The sequence below is a fragment of the Nothobranchius furzeri genome, chromosome 18 (genome assembly GCF_043380555.1).
Source record: "Nothobranchius furzeri strain GRZ-AD chromosome 18, NfurGRZ-RIMD1, whole genome shotgun sequence".
Lineage (NCBI taxonomy): Eukaryota > Metazoa > Chordata > Actinopteri > Cyprinodontiformes > Nothobranchiidae > Nothobranchius > Nothobranchius furzeri.
In genome coordinates, this window is record NC_091758.1 from 12374506 (window position 1) to 12392800 (window position 18295).

The 18295-nt window shown below is 44.1% G+C and overlaps 1 protein-coding gene across 2 annotated transcripts in view; it reads right to left on the reverse strand.

Moving 5' to 3' along the window:
• Positions 1–693: 693 nt before the first annotated feature.
• fbxl16 (F-box and leucine-rich repeat protein 16) overlaps positions 694–18295 on the reverse strand; it is a 56414-nt gene continuing 38812 nt past the window's right edge. For both annotated transcript variants that reach the window (XM_015968930.3, XM_015968931.3), the window contains exons 3-7: positions 14609–14851; positions 14263–14528; positions 5576–5660; positions 4540–4603; positions 694–3630 (exon numbers count right to left, since the gene is read on the reverse strand). In XM_015968930.3, coding sequence (XP_015824416.1) covers positions 3482–3630; positions 4540–4603; positions 5576–5660; positions 14263–14528; positions 14609–14851 — 807 coding nt within the window. In that variant the 3' untranslated portion in view covers positions 694–3481. The remainder of the gene's footprint in view (positions 3631–4539; positions 4604–5575; positions 5661–14262; positions 14529–14608; positions 14852–18295) is intronic.

Genomic DNA, 18295 nt, shown 5'->3' on the forward strand with positions numbered 1-18295 from the left:
TCCCATCAAACCATAATTAGATTTTTTTCAACTCTGTTTGTATCACTTCTATCATTTAATAAATATTGTAGCGGGCCAGGGCTGTTTGGGGTTTGTTCTGTTATTAGTTATGTGCTTGTTGTCATGTTGTTATGGTGACGGGTGACGCGCTCTCTCGGCGACTGTTTTTCCGGTGAGAGCGCGCTCTTTTTTTGTTGTTGTTGCTGTGGCCGTGCTGAGGAGTGTAAGATTAAACGGGTGCTCCCAAAGAAACCTCTGTCTCCTCCGTGACTGAGCTCGCCACAATATTGTCTCCTGAATAATAAAAAGTTGTGTCATCTGCAAATAACATACACTTGAACATATTAGATGTAGAGACAATATCATTTACATGAATAATAAATAGTTTAGGGCCTAGTACTGACCCTTGTGGAACTCCACTAGTAATTTTATACAGATTGGATTTGATGTATTTCTAACATGATTGACGTTATTTCACTAAAGAATTCTTACATATTGCTCCTTTAAGCCTTTTATTTTAGTTCCTCCTGAGCTGGTAAACATAGATGCTTTTTGAAACGTTTCTAATGTGAGCATTTTATTCTAATTAACTCATGAGCAAACGCATCAAATGGAAATCCAAACCTTACTGAACTACTCAGCGCCCTGGTGGTCATCTGCCAAAGTGAGTCAAGCTGACAAAAATCATACAGATTCTGTTGTTTTCAACATTATCAGTAAACTGTCAGAATTTATTTTACTGCTTACTTAAAGTTGTGCTGTACAAGGGTTATAACAAAATGGTGAGAGAGGACCAGCAGACAGGTATAGAAAGTCTCTGATAGATGTGAGCAGGACTGATGCGCCATAGGAAGGTAAGACATGACAGCTCATGATATGTAAACGGATACGTGGATCTGCGGGAAGCTCATCACAAACAGAAAAACCGACAGAGAGAGAGAGAACACAAGCAGTTGTTTAGGGTAGAACGTGAGATAGGGACAATGAATTCAGGAGGAACTTTTAATTTTATTTATTTATTTTTTTCATAAATCGAAAACCTGTGAATAACCAAAAGTGAGTGGATGTTACTGAATATTATCAAGACCGGACTGGTATTGAACTCGACTGGGATGTGACTGGTCTAAAACCAGACAGGGACCTTACTGGTCTGAAACTGCACCAGAACCTTACTGGTCCACTTTTATGTTTGAGTTTTGCTTTGCCGGGTTTTGGACTTCCTTAACAAAAAGTCTTCTGAAGCAGGCCCTCCTGGCGCTCAGATCTTTTTTAGGTTTCAGGTCCAGTAGTTTTGTCAGTAATGAGCTTCCAGAGAATCCTCGGGGAATTTTGCCCCTTTTAAACGGTTAGTGTAAACATCGCTCAGCCATGACAAAAGTTGATGTCAGACGTTGTTATAGGTTTTATGAACATCACACTGCTGCAAAATTCAGCACAATGAAAGTAAATACAACATCACTGCTGAGCGTCCTCTTCTTTTCCAAAAGAGCTAAACAGCAATACAAAGTTGACACGGACGTTCACAGAGGAAAATATACTTCGTTGTTTTATGAATATTCAAAAACTTGAAGTCACTGGTAATGATGTGAATGATCACTGGTGTCCAAGAGTTTAGTAGATCATTAGACTGAGGGGCAGAAATGTCACACCATAAATAATACAATTACAAAAGATATTATTATTATTGATAATAATGATAGAAATTAAAAACAGTGAATGAAGAAGCTCATTGTCCCCCAAACTAAAACAACACATTTCTCTCCAATATATAAACTGTGTGCACGTGAGATAACTTAAATAAATAAATAAATAAATAATTAAATAAATAAATAAACAAACAAACTTCTGTACACTGAAGAAATTCTGAACATCCATGATGAGTTCTAATGAAGCATAAACACAGACCAGGTAGAAACATGCGGGTCCATTTTGTCCGTACAGCATTCAGTCTGTTTAATCACTGTTGAGTTGCTGCTGTTGATGCATTTGGCACAACCTAATACTGGCAGGTTCTGGTCCACTTCCTCCCACCGCCACACATCTGAGGACCGACAAGGCAACACGCTCACCGGCGACCCATCTGCTTCTCCTAACACCATAACCCACGGCACAACCTCCGTTAGCCTTCAGACACTGCAGCAGCAGACCGCTGGCCAAGCCGGTGTCTGATTTGGGGGTTTTCCCCGTAGATGGGTACTAGCGTCCAGCCAGGCGTTCCCCGATCACAGGAGTCTAAATTTCATTATAATAAACAAGTTCAGAGATGGAAATGAACATCGGTTTATTTCACATGAACTCATTTTAATAAGATTTCAAATATTATTTGCTCTGACAGTGAAATAAATGGTTGTTGATCCTAAATGGACTTGTTGTCGTGGTTACCAGGAATTGCCTTAACAATAAATACTGGAACCACTCAGCCTCGGGCTTCATCATAGTGCTTCAGAAGCATCATGGCCACACAAGTTCAAATGCACTAAACACTGTTTTACCGTCATAAAAATATGGATGAATTTAAAAAGTCTAAAGTTGGATGTCCTGGCTGGGTTTAAACCCATCTGCACTAACACCCGCTGTTTATCCACACGCGCTCTGTCTGTGATGGAATCGTGTCAGGATGGTTGTCTGAGCCCAAAGGAGCCGGTTAAATGCTTTTTGCATCTCACTGAGCTGACAGTCTCGCCTCATGTCCCCGTGTGCAACGGCCCTCCCAGCTGGAAAATAAACGTGTAGAAAAATTAAAAGCCACAAACGGAAGCAATTATCAAACAGCGTGGAAACTCGCCAAAGTTGCCAATGTAAACAGTTGTTCTTCAATTCTTTTTTCCTTTTGATTTCTAATAAAACAGAAACATGGGAAACTGGGTCTATGACACACACCTTGGAAGGGGAGAAACGAGATGGGAGTGGTCCGTCCTGCTTCCTCAGCAGGTGTGTCGCATCTTCATCTGATCAAACTAAATCTTTGATAGCTTCTGAGAAAAAAGAGTGGAACTGCGGTTACATTACACAGAAGATGAAAGTCGGTCGGTCACATCATTCTCCACATATTCTACATTTGTGGGCGTGTTGGACTGCGATGTGTGAGTCTCAACAGCTAAAACAGGTCTTTAACAAGTCTTTCCTCTTCCTTCTAGTCTGCATCTGGATCTGCACCGTCTCCCTTCAGTTTAAAAAAATCCAGCAGTCTTCAGAGAGTCCCTCACTGGGAATTCAAACCCTGTTGATTGTGGAAAGGGAACTTGCTGTCAGACAAGACGTCACATCAATCACTCCACCTTCTTCTCTCTGGGTCAGGCATGTCCCTCCGCCTGTCTTCCTGCCTCTCGGTCTGACTGTGGGTGAATCCGTCCGGATGGGTGTAGGGAAGAGAGGGGTCAGGCGATGAGTGTTGGAACAGTTCAGTGTCCTGGCGGAGATGAAGAAAGGTGTGAGGAAGGGTTAAGAGGAGGAAGGTTGGAGTATGGTGGTCCGGGCTGCCCTATTCGATGACCATGCAGTGGGGCAGGTGCTGGGAGTAGTATTTGAAGAGCTCAGCTGTGGCTCCAGGACAGTTGGTCAGCTCCAGTTCCTCCAGCTCCTGTAGCTGGATGAGGCCTGAAAGACCAGTGGTGGTCAGCAGAGGACACCCTGTGTGTGTGGGAGGGGGAGCACAGCAGGAAGACCAAAGTCAGCTGTGAACCACCTGAAGACCACTAGCAGTCTGAGATTCACTTTAGTCATCTGGTCACATGCTCAGCGGTGATAACTCTTACATTCTGCACTAAACACGCTATCCTGGTTCTGGCTGGGTTCTAGGTCTCCTCTCAGAGGAATGAATCCATCATGCTTAACATCTTAGCATTCGTCATCACGTCCCTTCAGCCTACGGTCTGATCTAAAGGATAACAGAGGTATGCTCTAGCAGCTCAGGAACCTGGTTATTCCTGTCTCATGCAGCTTAACATCTGGAGTCTAAACTTTGAAACACCAGTTTGGACCTCATTACATAAAAACACAGTTCAGCATGTTCTTCTACCTGATTTGACCAGAATGTAATCACACAAAGACAAAAAAAACTTCATGGATTGATTTTACCTGGATAACCCACTGCAAAGGTGCAGCTTCTTATTTGTTTTTGGTCAGAGCTTCACTCTTGTCCCATTGCATTGTTTCATAAGCACCAGCGCAGTAGTGCACATGCGAGTTAAACACGTACAAAGTCACAAAGAGCTCTCACATGGATGAGCTGGAGCAAGTAGAGCAGGGGCAATGCTGCAATAACACTCAATTGTTTTTTCTCATTAGTCCAACGACCACTTAGTAATGTAATCCATGAAACCTGCATCATTCTAGATGGCTGCACGCTGCCTCAGCTCCATCACAACGGCCCCTTTGTCACCGAGGCTGTTGATGAACAGCCTGGCCAAACCGAATGAACTTAGCAGCTGAATAGCCAGTTACCGCGAGTTCTGAATACACGTAGCTATGATGCACAGGGCTCGGTTTCAAACACGCAACTCTTCACTGACGACACTAACATAGAAGTAGGACTCATACCTGCGAGAGACAACAGACGAAGACTTCTCATCCCAAACAAATGCTGCAGTCCAAAATCTTGCACCTGTAATTGCACACACACACACACACACACACACACACACACACACACACACGCACGCACACACACACACACACACACACACACGCACACACAGAATCTGTTGACTGAAACATTCTGACATGATCACAGTTTTGAGGTGGTGCCTGATGCTTCCTTCACATCCATGTCCGTCTCAGATTTCTTACATGTAGTGATGAGAATTTTCTACTTTCTTCATCAAAAGCACTGACTTGTTTTTGTGTAAAAGGCTATCCTACAGCTGTTGTGTTTTAGTCCTCATGAAGCTCATCAGGCGTGTTTCCACTACAAGAACTTCAGGGTAGATTTACAGGAACCTCCCGACACACCCGCATGCGTCTCCACCTGACCGGGCCATCCGAACGGCCGTTTTCAGGAACCTTCCGAGCACCTGCTCTGTGGTAGGTACTCCGAACGGTCCGGTGGAGTAGCTGAGAGGAGCCTCCGGTTAACTCACGCTGATTGGTTGTGACTCAGTAGGAAATGACATCAGCAGACGTCCAAAACAACCGGCAGCAGTAAAATTAGAAGAGCTGGTGAAGCAGAATGGAAGCAAAAGAAAACAAGCACCGATCCATTTTAAATCTAACTCCCGACACCGGAAAACTCGGAGGAATTCCCCCACACACTTAATTAATGGAACTTGTCTCACAAATCTCAGAGCTGCTCTTGTCCTCTGAATGGATGAAATTATGATATACTTCTATAAAATAAATGTTTTTATTATTATTGTTACTTTGGCCGCTTATTGGTGCTGATCAGTGACATCACTCACGACCAAAGCAGTCGTGATGTGCTGACGTCTGTGCGAGTTCTGACGGGGCTGGATTTGAATGGAGACATGACAGCTGAGAGGACTGGGACATCTCCTATCTCCTGGTCAAGTTCCCCATCCCAGGAACTACCCTGGAGTTCTGGTGATGGAAACATGCCTATTGATGTGTTATGTGTTACCTGGCAGCACCAGCGCAAGTAAAGGCTCCTCAGTGATGCCATGGTGGACAGGTAACCCAGTCCTGTGTCAGTGACTCGCACACACCTGAAAGGAAAGAAAACCCGAAACATTACCGAGGTATCTTCCCCTTCTTCATTGTTGTCCAGAGAGCAAAACTCAACGGGTTAAAAATAAAGACACAAAAAATTTGAATTGGCCATAGTTTCAATGAAAAAAATAGACGTGCCCCCGTTTCCCTTCACAAGCTGCAATGTTCCAGCAACAAGTCTGATGCCACAGGCACATCCAGGTGTAGAAGGTAGCATTCCAGCGAATTATCACAAGGTTTGCTGCTTTAGTTTTTATCCTGTCAGTCTGCATAAGCTCCAGGATGCTCTGAAGAAAGATGAGGGGATTATAGCCTCCACTCGGCAGCAAGGCTTGTGTTGCTAGCTGAAGCTATCTAAACTAGACCGAGGCTTGCGCTGCTTAGCTGGAGTCGCCAGCGCCACACCAGCTACTGACTAAAGCCCTCTAAACCTCATCCCAGGTGGTGCTGCTGCTGAAGTATTCTGCTCAACATCTTGGCCCTGTGCTGTGCTGAAGACATTCCTGCCTTTTGATGTTGTGTGTGCAGCGTGCAGACATACTGCATTTTCAAGTCTTAGTGATGTGGGAATGGCTTATTTGTAACTTTGTTTAGCTTTTGGTTGTGGGAAACTTTGGGACATTGGCTTTTCTAGGAGTGTTCAGCCTGCAAGACTGTATCGTCGCTGCTGTACTTCTCACTTTGTCTGATTTTCTCTCAAGCTATGGATCTTTCTGTTGCTCTTATCTGGTGATGTGGAAACAAACCTGGGTCCTGAGCTACAGCGTATCCAGACCCCATCTGAATTCAGATCCTCGCCTGGGCTGAAGATTATTTATCTTAATGTGCGTAGTCTGATCTCCAGGATGGACGTGGTTAGGATTTGGGTTGGATGCAGATATTGTTATAATATCTGAAACGTGGTTGTCTAAATCATACTGATAGGCTTCAGAAGGGAGGCGGTGTTGTCACTTATCAGAATCTGACACCACAATAGTTTTATCTGAATCAATCTGTAAACAAACGGAACTTCTGTCTCTGGATGTGAACATCTCTAAGGGTATTTGTACAACAGTCGTTTGTTGCTATTGACCTCCCGCTGCAGACTTTAAAGGATTTCCTAGCCACATTGAACTACAGTGAGCTTGTGTTAGCTGGTAACTTGAACTGGGATTGGCTCAAAATGGTTTCCGAGAATTTTAAATCTTTCTGTGACTCCATCAAGCTTACCCAGATAATCAACCCACTTGGCCCAATCTCAAAAGCCCTGAAAAGTCGGCCCTAATCAACCTGATTCTGACAAATCCTCATACATTTTCAGCCCAGAGTGTCTTTTGCAATGGCTTAAGTGACCAATGTGTTGTTGCTGTTATTAGGAACACAACGGAGCCCAAGTTGAAACATCGTGTTGTTTTTAAAAGGATTCTTAATCATTTTAATGAACTAGTATTTTATACAGACTCGTCAATCTTTGATTGGAAGAAAATAGCATTGATCCCTGATGTTGAAATAGCAAATGGTTTTATGTAATTTGTGAATAAACACGCTCCGTAAAGAAGATTTAGGATAGGCAGTGAAAATCCCTGGTTTTCACCGCAGCTGTCCGATCATATTTGTGAGCGTAGCCTGGCTGTAACCTGGCTTGGGCTAAAGCTAGGAAAACAGGCTGTGCTACTGATTGGCTCCTTTTTAAACATCTAAGAAACAAAATCACTTCTTTTATAAAGAAAGCTAAATCAGACTACTTGTATGTCACTACCAAGAACCTAAACAACACACAAATGTTTTGGAGAGTCATTAAGTCTTTTTCAGAGAATAAAAGCTCTGGTGCCTCACCCATCTACACGATTAAGGATTCTGTTCCTGTCGGTGATCAAATTGAAATTGTGAATTAATTCAATACCTTCTGGCTCTTTGCTTGACTCCCTGAGTCTGGTCTCTGTGAAATTCTGCACAGACCTTCCACCACACACTGGCCAACAATTTAACATTGTTCCTTTTTCTGAGCATGAGGTGCAGAAAGCTCTTAAAGCACTGGACCACATAGAAACTTCAGGGCCTGATTTAATAGATCCATGGGCGTCGCACCCGTGGGGGATGTGGGGGATTCAACACCCACACTTTTCCAGCTGTTTTGCTCACCTCCACACCAGTCTGGTTTCTTTATGTCGCACTCACTCTGTTTGCCTCATCTCCTTCTTCACCTCCACTTCTGACAACCGATGTCGGGTTTCCAGGAGAGCAGGAGAGGGAGGGACGGAAGAGCTCGACTGAATTCATAATTTTACATCTTGACATTAGCTGTACAAAGTCTGAGTTTGATAAAGTGAAGAACAACAATTTGCAGAGGTTTATAACAGGCGCGGTGCCAGGTTTTCATTTTTGGGTGGGCCACAGTAATTCTGGACGGACCTTAATAAGCAGTGACTTAGTGAAGCAGGCAGGTCGCGCTAGGAAATTTAGTTTAAAAAGACGTCATAAATGTGTTCCCTGTCATTTTTATTTATAAAATATGAAGTAAAAACTCCCAATTTAATTTTCATTCATTTGTCATTAATATGTAGTCTACACCCGTGCGTTAAGTGGACCATCTTCCAGTAAAAACAAAGCATCCAGCCCACCTCTCCAAATGCGTAAAATGTGCATCAGCCGCTAGCTAGGCGCGTCGCGTGCACCATCAGCTACGTCAGCCCAGACAAAAGCAGAGCAACTAGAGAAAGAATAGAGGATAATTGTGTCTGGATGTGGATGGAGATTACATTTTACAGCAGCCTGATCATCATTTAAATACATAAACCATCACCTGTCTTCTAGTCCACGCTATCAGCATTATTTTAATTGGTGTGTGTGTGTGTGTGTGTGTGTGTGTGTGTGTGTGTGTGTGTGTGTGTGTGTGTGTGTGTGTGTGTGTGTGTGTGTGTGTGTGTGTGTGTTTTCCACTTCAAACACTGGTCTAACCAACCAGACCAGCGTGTCCAGTAACATATTAATGTTAGAATTAAACAGTTTCCCTTCATGTATAGGCTAGGAACATTTCACCTGCCGTGGCCCGATCGCTTCTGCTCCACATGAACTTTGTGCGTGATCAAATGTCTCTACAGGTGCTTTCTGAGCTGAAGAGGCTGTTCTGCCTCAGACTGGATGCGTCATGCGTCTCCATATTAGAGACGGGAACAAGCGCTATTCAGCCAAAGTTTCATAATCAGTGAACATTTTTCCAAGTGACACATCCCTCAGAGAGACTGGCTTTCTAGACCGCTTCAGTGGGAGGAAATCTTATCGCATGCGTCGTGGTTCTGAGCTGCGCTGCGAACCCCTCTACAGATCTTCAGCCCACTGTCCACTGTGTTCGCTCCGAGATGCGCTGAACACAGTGTCCAGTATAAAGCTCTGATGTTCTGATGGGAATCATTTCTGGATTGATTTAGTTATTGTACCTCCACAATTAAAATGTCAGCTCATCCATGCGCATCAGTGTGCGTCGGGGTAATTCTTTCAAAACAACCAACATCCTTGAGTTTATCCGTCAAAATAAACAGTCAAATGGAAATATCTGTAACCTGCCATTTAACTGTTTTGCCTTCTTGTGAAGATTGTTGCAAAGAGAAACAATTAAACCTGATTAACCCCAGAGCCACGCGCACTGCGCTGTACTGACTGTAAATGAGGGGGAAACGATTTAATCGGATCCTTTTCTCTTCAACATGGTTTAATGTAAAGTTTCATTCAGTACAAACTTTAGTTACACCGATCTAACGAGACAGATCCTGGATTTGTATTCTGAACAGTTTAAACATGTTTAAAACGGAGACGTGCGTGACGCGTCTCAAATTCGCACCTGCTCCGCTATTATGGAAATTAAACTAACAGGATGAATAACATGAAATTATTTTAGGCACAGACAACATCCCCCACACTTTTGAAAAGCTTGCAACGCGCCTGAATAGATCCATATTTCTTGAAACTTGCAGCTGATTTTGTGACAGAGCCTCTCACAATCATATTAGATCCCTCGGAGTGGAAATCAGCTTTTGTTGTCTCTTTATTAAAAGGAGGAGACCCAGCTGTATAATCCAACCACAGGCCAATGTCTACTTTATCTGCGCTGGCTAAAGTTCTTATGAGTGAGCAATTAAAGGAGGTTTTAGACACCAATGGCATTTTATCTGAACATCAAAACACACAGTACTACCACTGCTGCAAGTGGTAACTGACTGTTGCCCTGTAGATCTCTTTTTATAGATTTGTCTAAAGCATTTGACACTGTTGATCGTGGTATTCTAAAACTTAGACTCCTCCAGTCAGCACTGTCTGAGAGAGCAGCAGGATGCTTCTCAAATGACCTCAGTAACAGGTCTCAGTGTATAAATCAGATGGATGTTGTTCTGAATTTGCTACAGTCACAAGGGGGTCCCACAGGGCTTTGTGCTAGGCTCTCTTTTATTCATCATTTACAATAACAATCTAGATCTAAACGTTACAGATGCAAACCTGCACTTTAATGCCGGTAACACTCTTGCTCAAGCCATTGATTCCGTGAAGAAAGCCTTTGTTGCCTTCCAGCATTCATTATTTCAGCTCAAACTTGTTCTTCATGCAGATAAAACAAAATTAATGTTTCCCATTTCAAGGATGCCCAAGTTGCCTGGATGCGACCACTCTTGAGGGTGAAGAAATAGCACTGGTTCACACGTACAGATATTTGGGTTTCTTGATTGATGATTGCTCACATTCGAACCTCATGTAGAAAGTCTTGTGATGAAGCTGACATTAAAACTGCACTTTTATTTTCAAAATAAGTTGTGTTTCTCTTTTAATGCAAAGAAGCGACTTGTTGCTGCAACGTTTTACCTGTGCTGGATTATGGAGATATTTCTAATTTGAATGCTTCTGCTGTATGTCTTTGATCGCTTGACACTTTGCACCATGCTGCTCTGAGATTCCTTACTGATTTACCTCTGTGAGTTATACTCTCATGTAGGATGGCCTGCTTTGACCAGCAGGAGGAAGGTTCACTCACACAGATTTATATGTGGATGAGATCCGCCCGGAGTTCCTTAGGGCTCTGGATGTTGTGGGGCTGTGTTGGCTGACGCGGCTCTGCAATATTGCACGGACATTAGGGGCAGTCCCGCTGGACTTGCAGACCGGGGTGGTGGTCCCCTTATTTAAAAAGAGGGACTGCAGGGTGTGTTCCAACTACAGGGGATCACACTCATGAGCCTTCCTGATAAGGTCTATTCAGGGGTTCTGGAGAGGATGGTCCATCGGATTTTTGAACCTCAGATTCAGGAGGAGCTATGTGGTTTTCGTCCTGGCCGTGGAACACTGGACCAGCTCCATACCCTTAGGGGGATCCTGGAGGGTGTGTGGGAATTTGCCCAGCCAGTCTACATGTGTTTTGTGGATTTGGAGAAGCCGTTTGACCACGGTCCTCAGGGGGGCCTGTGGGGGGTACTCCGGGAGAATGGGGTACCTGGCCCTCTGATACAGGCTGTTAGGTCCCTGTATGACCGGTGTCAGAGCTTGTTCCGCATTGCTGGAGCGTGAGATCGATAGGCAGATTGGTGCTGCATCTGCAGTGATGCGGGCGTTGTACCGGTCTGTCGTGGTGAAGAGAGAGCTGAGTCAGAAGGTGAAGCTCTCGATTTACCGGTCGATCTACGTTCCTGCCCTCACCTATGGTCATGAGCTTTGGGTAGTGACCGAAAGAACGAGATCACGGATACAAGCTGCCGAAATGAGTTTTCTCCGAAGAGTGGCTGGGCTCTCCCTTAGAGATAGGGTGAGAACCTCGGTCATTCGGGAGGGGCTCGGAGTAGACCCGCTGCTCCTCCACATAGAGAGGAGCCAGTTGAGGTGGCTCGGGCATCTGGTCAGGATGCCTCCTGGACGCCTCCCTGGTGAGGTTTTCTGGGCACGTCCAACCGGGAGGAGACCTAAGGGTAGACCCAGGACACGGTGGAGGGACTATGTCTCTCACCTGGCCAGGGAACGCCTTGGGATTCCCCCGGAGGAGCTGGCCCAAGTGACTGGGGAGAGGGAAGTCTGGGCCTCTCGCCTTAGGATACTGCCCCCACGACCCGACTCCGGATAAGCGGATGAAAATGGATGGATGGCAATACTTGGACTGCTGCCCTCCTACTTGTGTTCCCTTCTGGAAATGAAAAATGCTGGTGGCTATTCTCTTCGTCTGCAAGAAAACCTGTTGCTTTCTCTTCCATTTACATGCACTGAACTTGGCAAAAGAGCTGTTGTCCATTTAGCACCCTCAGCTTGGAATGAGCTGCAGGCCGACTGAAAAAATAAGTGAATTTGTTGAGTGTTTTTAAATCTAAACGAAGGAAAGCTGAGGCCAAGTCTGCAACAGGTAACTTTCATTTTGATCGATTCCCATTTTAGTTGAACTATTTTACAATATTTAGTGTTGTTTATACCTGTGTTTTCATTGGGTAATTATATTTTTCTGTAACTTTGTGTGATGCTTGCTGCTGCTGCCTATTTTGACCAATTTTTGTATTACCTTTTTCTTATTCATATTTTGTCCTCCTTCTCATTTTTCAGTTTAAATTGTTTCAAATTTGTGACTTTTTATAAGAAATTTCATAAATAATTTATGTTTTTATTAATCATTTTATTGTTTTTTGTGATTTTTATCTTGAGAGGCACTATATAAAAAATTCTTCTTCTTCTGTATAACCAAACACCTGACTGAATGTGCTAGTAACCAAACTGTTCAACCATCTGAGCCAAATGGCACTGTCCTTTGGTCTGCATAGTCATTGGTATAATCTTACCATTTGATGGCACAGAACTGACCCAAGAACCCTAAACATCACGAGTCTGGGATCGTTTGCTTTTGAACGTGAGTTCAGAATTGTGTTTACATAACAGGTCTGTCTATTCTGGATTAAAGCTGGGAAAAGTGACAGAAAAGAGTATGATTACAATTTCTATCACACAACCAACACCAACAACATTTGTCAGCAGGTGACTTCTAGTTTTCTTGCTTGAGTGAAGATTCCTGTAATATTTATGTAACGGAATGAAATGACTGTTTTCCACCAAAAGTCATTTCCCCCTCTCGTCTGACACAGAACTAGTCTGCATGAGATATGGCCTCAAGGTCTCATGCATTTGCTCTAAACTGCTTCTTTTCCAGCCCAAGAGAAGAATGAAGAATGGACTCTCTCCTTTTAATAAATCAAAGAACTCTGTTTTAATAAAGCTAATCAAACAAAGTGTTAGTCAATAAATAAGATGTGACCAATCTGTGAAATCAAAGTACTAATTACTTTATTATAATCCTATAGAATATAATAAGTTAAATGACTTTTAAATGTTTCCACTAGGACTGATCTCACGTAGCGTTAAGACATGACACATTGCTTTTACTGATCCAATCAGAATCTGCCAGATCTGACGGAGGAGTGGTTTTGGTGGTGTTTGGTAAATCTGTCAACTTTTCATTCGACCATAAACCAAAACATCCGAAGTATAAAACTATGCCCACGTCATCTCTTACGCCAGGTCAAAGCGTTCTAGAGAAGTTGTCGGAGTGGCCAATCCGTAACTTTCCTCTTCAGCCAAAAGAACCAACGACAAGCTGGATAAATGGTAAATGGCCTGTATTTGATATAGCGCCTTCTAGAGTCCTGGAACCCCCCAAGGCGCTTTACAACACATTCAGTCATTCAACCATTCACACACACATTCACACACTGGTGGGGATGAGCTACGATGTAGCCACAGCTGCCCTGAGGCACACTGACAGAGGCGAGGCTGCCGAGCACTGGCGCCACCGGTTCCTCCGACCACCACCAGCAGGCAACGTGGGTCAAGTGTCTTGCCCAAGGACACAACGACAGCGACAGACTGAGCGGGGCTCGAACCTGCAACCTTCCGATTACGGGGCGAGCACTTAACTCCTGTGCCACCGTCGCCCCTGTTGTAAAATCTGGTGCTGTTCCACCTGCTGCAACGGTTCCTTTCAGAATAAAAGCTGAACCATCACAACCCAGGTTTGGGTCTCACTAGATGCCAACAAAACCGTTGTGACCCGGAAGTATCTCAAAGACTGGTCTGGTCGACAATTGCTGCTTTTCTCGGTTCCAGAAAAGGTCAAGCTGGACCTCAACATTCCTGATCTAACGGGGACTTCCGCTAAGGGCATGTAGGCTGGCAAAATGGCGTCGAATGTGTTTATGAATCTCCTAACCGAAGCTTAACGCGAAGACATCACCTTCATTCCCATCAGAACTGATCGTTTCTTCGGATTTGTTGGTTCTGAGCAACATTCCACATCACACCATTCTCCGTCTCATCCATCTTAATTACACCATACATTTAGTGTTAAAGTTAGTCTAGTTTAATTTGTTTAGTAATAAATTTCTTAACTTATAAACTTGACTCTCTCTCTTCTGTTGTCTCTGAGTGAACACGAAGCTGTTATCTAATCTCTGCAATAAAAAGTTCCAATTTTCTGGTTTAAAATAACCCCACAGATCCATAAGGTTGATTTCATATTTGCTATGGAATCTTTTGTTTTATGGCTTATTAAATAACATGTAATTTAAATCATTTACTAGAACAGAGCCTGGAATAACAGTCAGCACTAACCTGTCCAGCACCAGCTCCTCCAGTTTGTGCAGATCACAGGCGATGTACTCCAGGGCCATGTCAGTTATCCGAGGGCACCAGGATAAATCCAGGCTGCGGAGCTTACGAAGGTTTTCTGCAACCAGCTCAACACCATCATCGGTGATCTTTGAGCAGCCCGAGAGGCTAAGGGCAGTCAGGTTGGGAAGGCTGTGGACCATGTTTACCACTCCGTGATTGGTGATTTCCCAGCAAGAGTGAAGCCGGAGAGTGTGGGTGGTGTAGCCCTGAAAGAGAATTTGGTGTTCAACAATTAGAAAGACAAACAGCGGTTTGGCGCTTCAGACGATGATGATGAGGATCATACCTGTTTGGCTGTAAAGTAGGCCATTGCTGTGTCAGTGACGTGATAGGCTTGCAAGCTCAGCTCTGATAGGTTTGGCAGGAGCTGTGAGATAGCAGCTATGGCGTCATCAGCCACATTGATGCAGTCACTGACGCTGAGAGAGGTTAGTCTAGCATTGAGACTGGACCACAGGCCCGCTTCTGTGAAGTCATTGCAGCCCGACAGCTCAAGGTGCATCAGGCCTTGCATCTGCTCCAACATGACCTACAAGATATCGTCATAAAAACTACATACATCATCAGCAGTATCACACACATAGTCAATACTTAGACACACCATTACCATCAATCAGTCAAGTATATATTTATATGGCACTTTTTACAAACAAGGAAGCTTTCCAAAACAAAATAATCCATACAGCATAAAAATAGAGATTACGATGAAGGACAGAACATAAAACCTTAGAATCGAGTAAATGTACATATTTAATATATGATTTTTTTTTTGGACGCCAAATTTACTTATCCACATCACAGGTTACCAAATGCCCTGCTTCATGTGTACGTTGGACATTACCAATCAGTGATAACAATTTGAGTTTTATGAGCTGGAATGTCAAGAGCCTAAATAATCCTGTTAAGAAAAGCAAAATATTGTCTTTTATAAAATCTAAGAAAGGCGATATTGCCTTCGTCCAAAAGACTCATCTGTTGCTCGGGACTCCTTTTGAGAAGGCTGTGGTCACCAACCTGGGGGTGAAGGTGGATGGTGAGCTCACACTGGACAGCCAGGTCAATGGAACAATCGGATCCTGCTATTTCCATCTCAGGAGAATAGCTAGGATTAAGCCGTTTCTTTCATGTAAACATCTGGAAACTGTCATCCACGCCTTCTTTACCACCAGACTGGACTACTGTAACTCGCTTTATGCAGGCATCAAGCAGGCCTCATTAGCGAAACTACAGAAGGTCCAAAATGCAGCAGCCAGGTTATTGACTGGTACCAGGAGATCTGAACACATCACACCCATCTTGGCATCCCTACACTGGCTTCCAGTCTCTTTTAGAATTTCGTTTAAAGTTCTGGTGTTTGTTTTTAAATGTTTAAATGAGTTAGCTCCACGCTATCTATCAGATCTGATCCATCCTTATGTTCCCGCAAGGAACCTTCGGTCAGCACAGGAAGGACTGTTGGTCGTTCCCAAACACAGACTGAAATCTCGAGGGGGTCGTGCTTTCTCGGTGCTGGGGCCGAGGCTCTGGAATGAGCTACCTACATGTGTTAAACAGGCCACCACGCTTGGCAAGTTTAAGAGCCAGCTGAAAACACACTTTTATTCTTTAGCTTTTGCTCAAGAAAAGTCTCGTTAACGGATGGCTTTGCACTTTTTGCTGCCCCACCTAGACCACCTAGTGGTCGTGGAGTGGTGTAAGGGGTGTAGTGGTCTTGTAGTGGTGTACGGGGTGTAGTACTCTTGTAGTGGTGTACGGGGTGTAGTGGTCGTGTAGTGGTGTACGGGGTGTAGTGGTCTTGTAGTGGTGTACGGAGTGTAGTGGTCGTGGAGTGGTGTACGGGGTGTAGTGGTCTTGTAGTGGTGTACGGGGTGTAGTACTCTTGTAGTGGTGTACGGGGTGTAGTGGTCGTGTAGTGGTGTACGGGGTGTAGTGGTCTTGTAGTGGTGTACGGAGTGTAGTGGTCGTGGAGTGGTGTACGGGGTGTAGTGGTCTTGTAGTGGTGTACGGGGTGTAGTACTCTTGTAGTGGTGTACGGGGTGTAGTGGTCGTGTAGTGGTGTACGGGGTGTAGTGGTCGTGGAGTGGTGTAAGGGGTGTAGTGGTCTTGTAGTGGTGTACGGAGTGTAGTGGTCGTGTAGTGGTGTACGGGGTGTAGTGCTTTTGTAGTGGTGTACAGAGTGTAGTGGTCGTGTAGTGGTGTACGAAGTGAAGTGGTCGTGTAGTGGTGTACGGAGTGTAGTGGTCGTGTAGTGGTGTATGGGGTGTAGTGCTCTTGTAGTGGTGTACAGAGTGTAGTGGTCGTGTAGTGGTGTACGAAGTGAAGTGGTCGTGTAGTGGTGTACGGAGTGTAGTGGTCGTGTAGTGGTGTACGGGGTGTAGTGCTCTTGTAGTGGTGTACGGAGTGTAGTGGTCGTGTAGTGGTGTACGGATTGTAGTGGTCGTGTACTGGTGTACGGAGTGTAGAGGTCGTGTATTGGTGTACGGAGTGTAGTGGTCGTGTAGTGGTGTACGGGGTGTAGTGGTTAGCGGGTGAAGCTCAGGTTGGCCTGCTTGAGTACTGAGAAGAGCGCAATGGATATTGATGAGCGTTGCCGCTCGTCTGTTTCTCAGAGACTTTTGGATCCACCAAGGTTGTGCCTGGTTCTGGTGTCGGGAGTGGTGGAATTCTCCAAGCCATCTCTTCCTTGATGTTCCCGGATATTTTGCCGTGGTATCCGACATTTGAATCTAAGGCCTACTAAGAGGATTCCCTGGATTAAGGATAGCTCTGATGCTACTTCTATAAAGTTTGCCTCTCTCAATGCCAGGCCCCTTTCCAATAAGACTTTTATTTCAAAGGACTTCTTCAGTGAGCATAATCTTTCTTTTCTCTGTTTGACGGAGATGTGGGTTGGAACTGGTGAGTCCAGTGGGTTTTCTGAACTTGTCCTACCTGGATGCTCATTTTTTAGCGACCCACGTCAAGTGGATCGTGGGGTGGCACGACTGTTGTTTTTAAGGATGAAGCTTGTTGTAACCAGGTTTTCTTACCAGCTACCTTCGCAAGTTTTGAACTGAGCCTCTTAGGACTTGGTCGGGTTAAGCCATTTCTCTGTGTGGTGCCTTACAGACTGCCGAGATACAAGGATTTTCTGGATGGCTTTCAGATTATTTGGCTTGTTGCGTTACTAGATATGATAGACTTATTATTATGGGCGATTTTAATATTCACCTTTGCTGCCCTAATAAATCGCTGGTGAGGGAATTTTTAAATATTTAGGATTATTTTCATCTAAAACTGCTTGTCTCTGGCCCGACTCATTCTGATGGACATTTTTTTGGATGTAGTTTTGATGCGAGATGTATCTGTGACTAATTTATTGGTTCATGATACATTTCTTTATCATTGTCCTATTTTGTTAGAAGTTTTACTTCCTTTTGTACCTGTTTTTAACAGTGTCCAGACTAACGATAGAAGGATTTAGAATTCCTCTACTGCTGAATTGTTTGCCGCTGAGTTTCATAACCTGTGTCTGTCTGGTGACGTCTGTATTCCTGAACACTTTTCTACTACAGAGCTGGTGGAGACATTCAATGCATCCTGTCTCCTTGTTTTAGACAAAATTGCCCCTTTTCGATCTTGTCAATATAAATTGAAGCAGGAGCCATGGCTAAATGTTGTACTCATGCAGCCTGAAGAAAATGCAGGAAATGTGAGCGGAACTGAGGTCTGAATGGCGCTCTCATCAAATGAATGTAAAAAAAAGCAAAATCTAATTTTTATCTGATATTATTTGCTCTAATGAGCATAACCCTGGAGTACTTTTTTCTACTGTAGATGGGATTTTTAATCCTTCATGTGTTGGGGTTCGGAAGCTTCTTTGACATTACTGAGGTTTTTTTTTATTACTTTGTAGGCAAGACTGAAATCAATGGAGCTCAAATTCCTCGTGGACTGAGGTCGGCTGACCAACTCAGATTGAATGTCCTTAGGG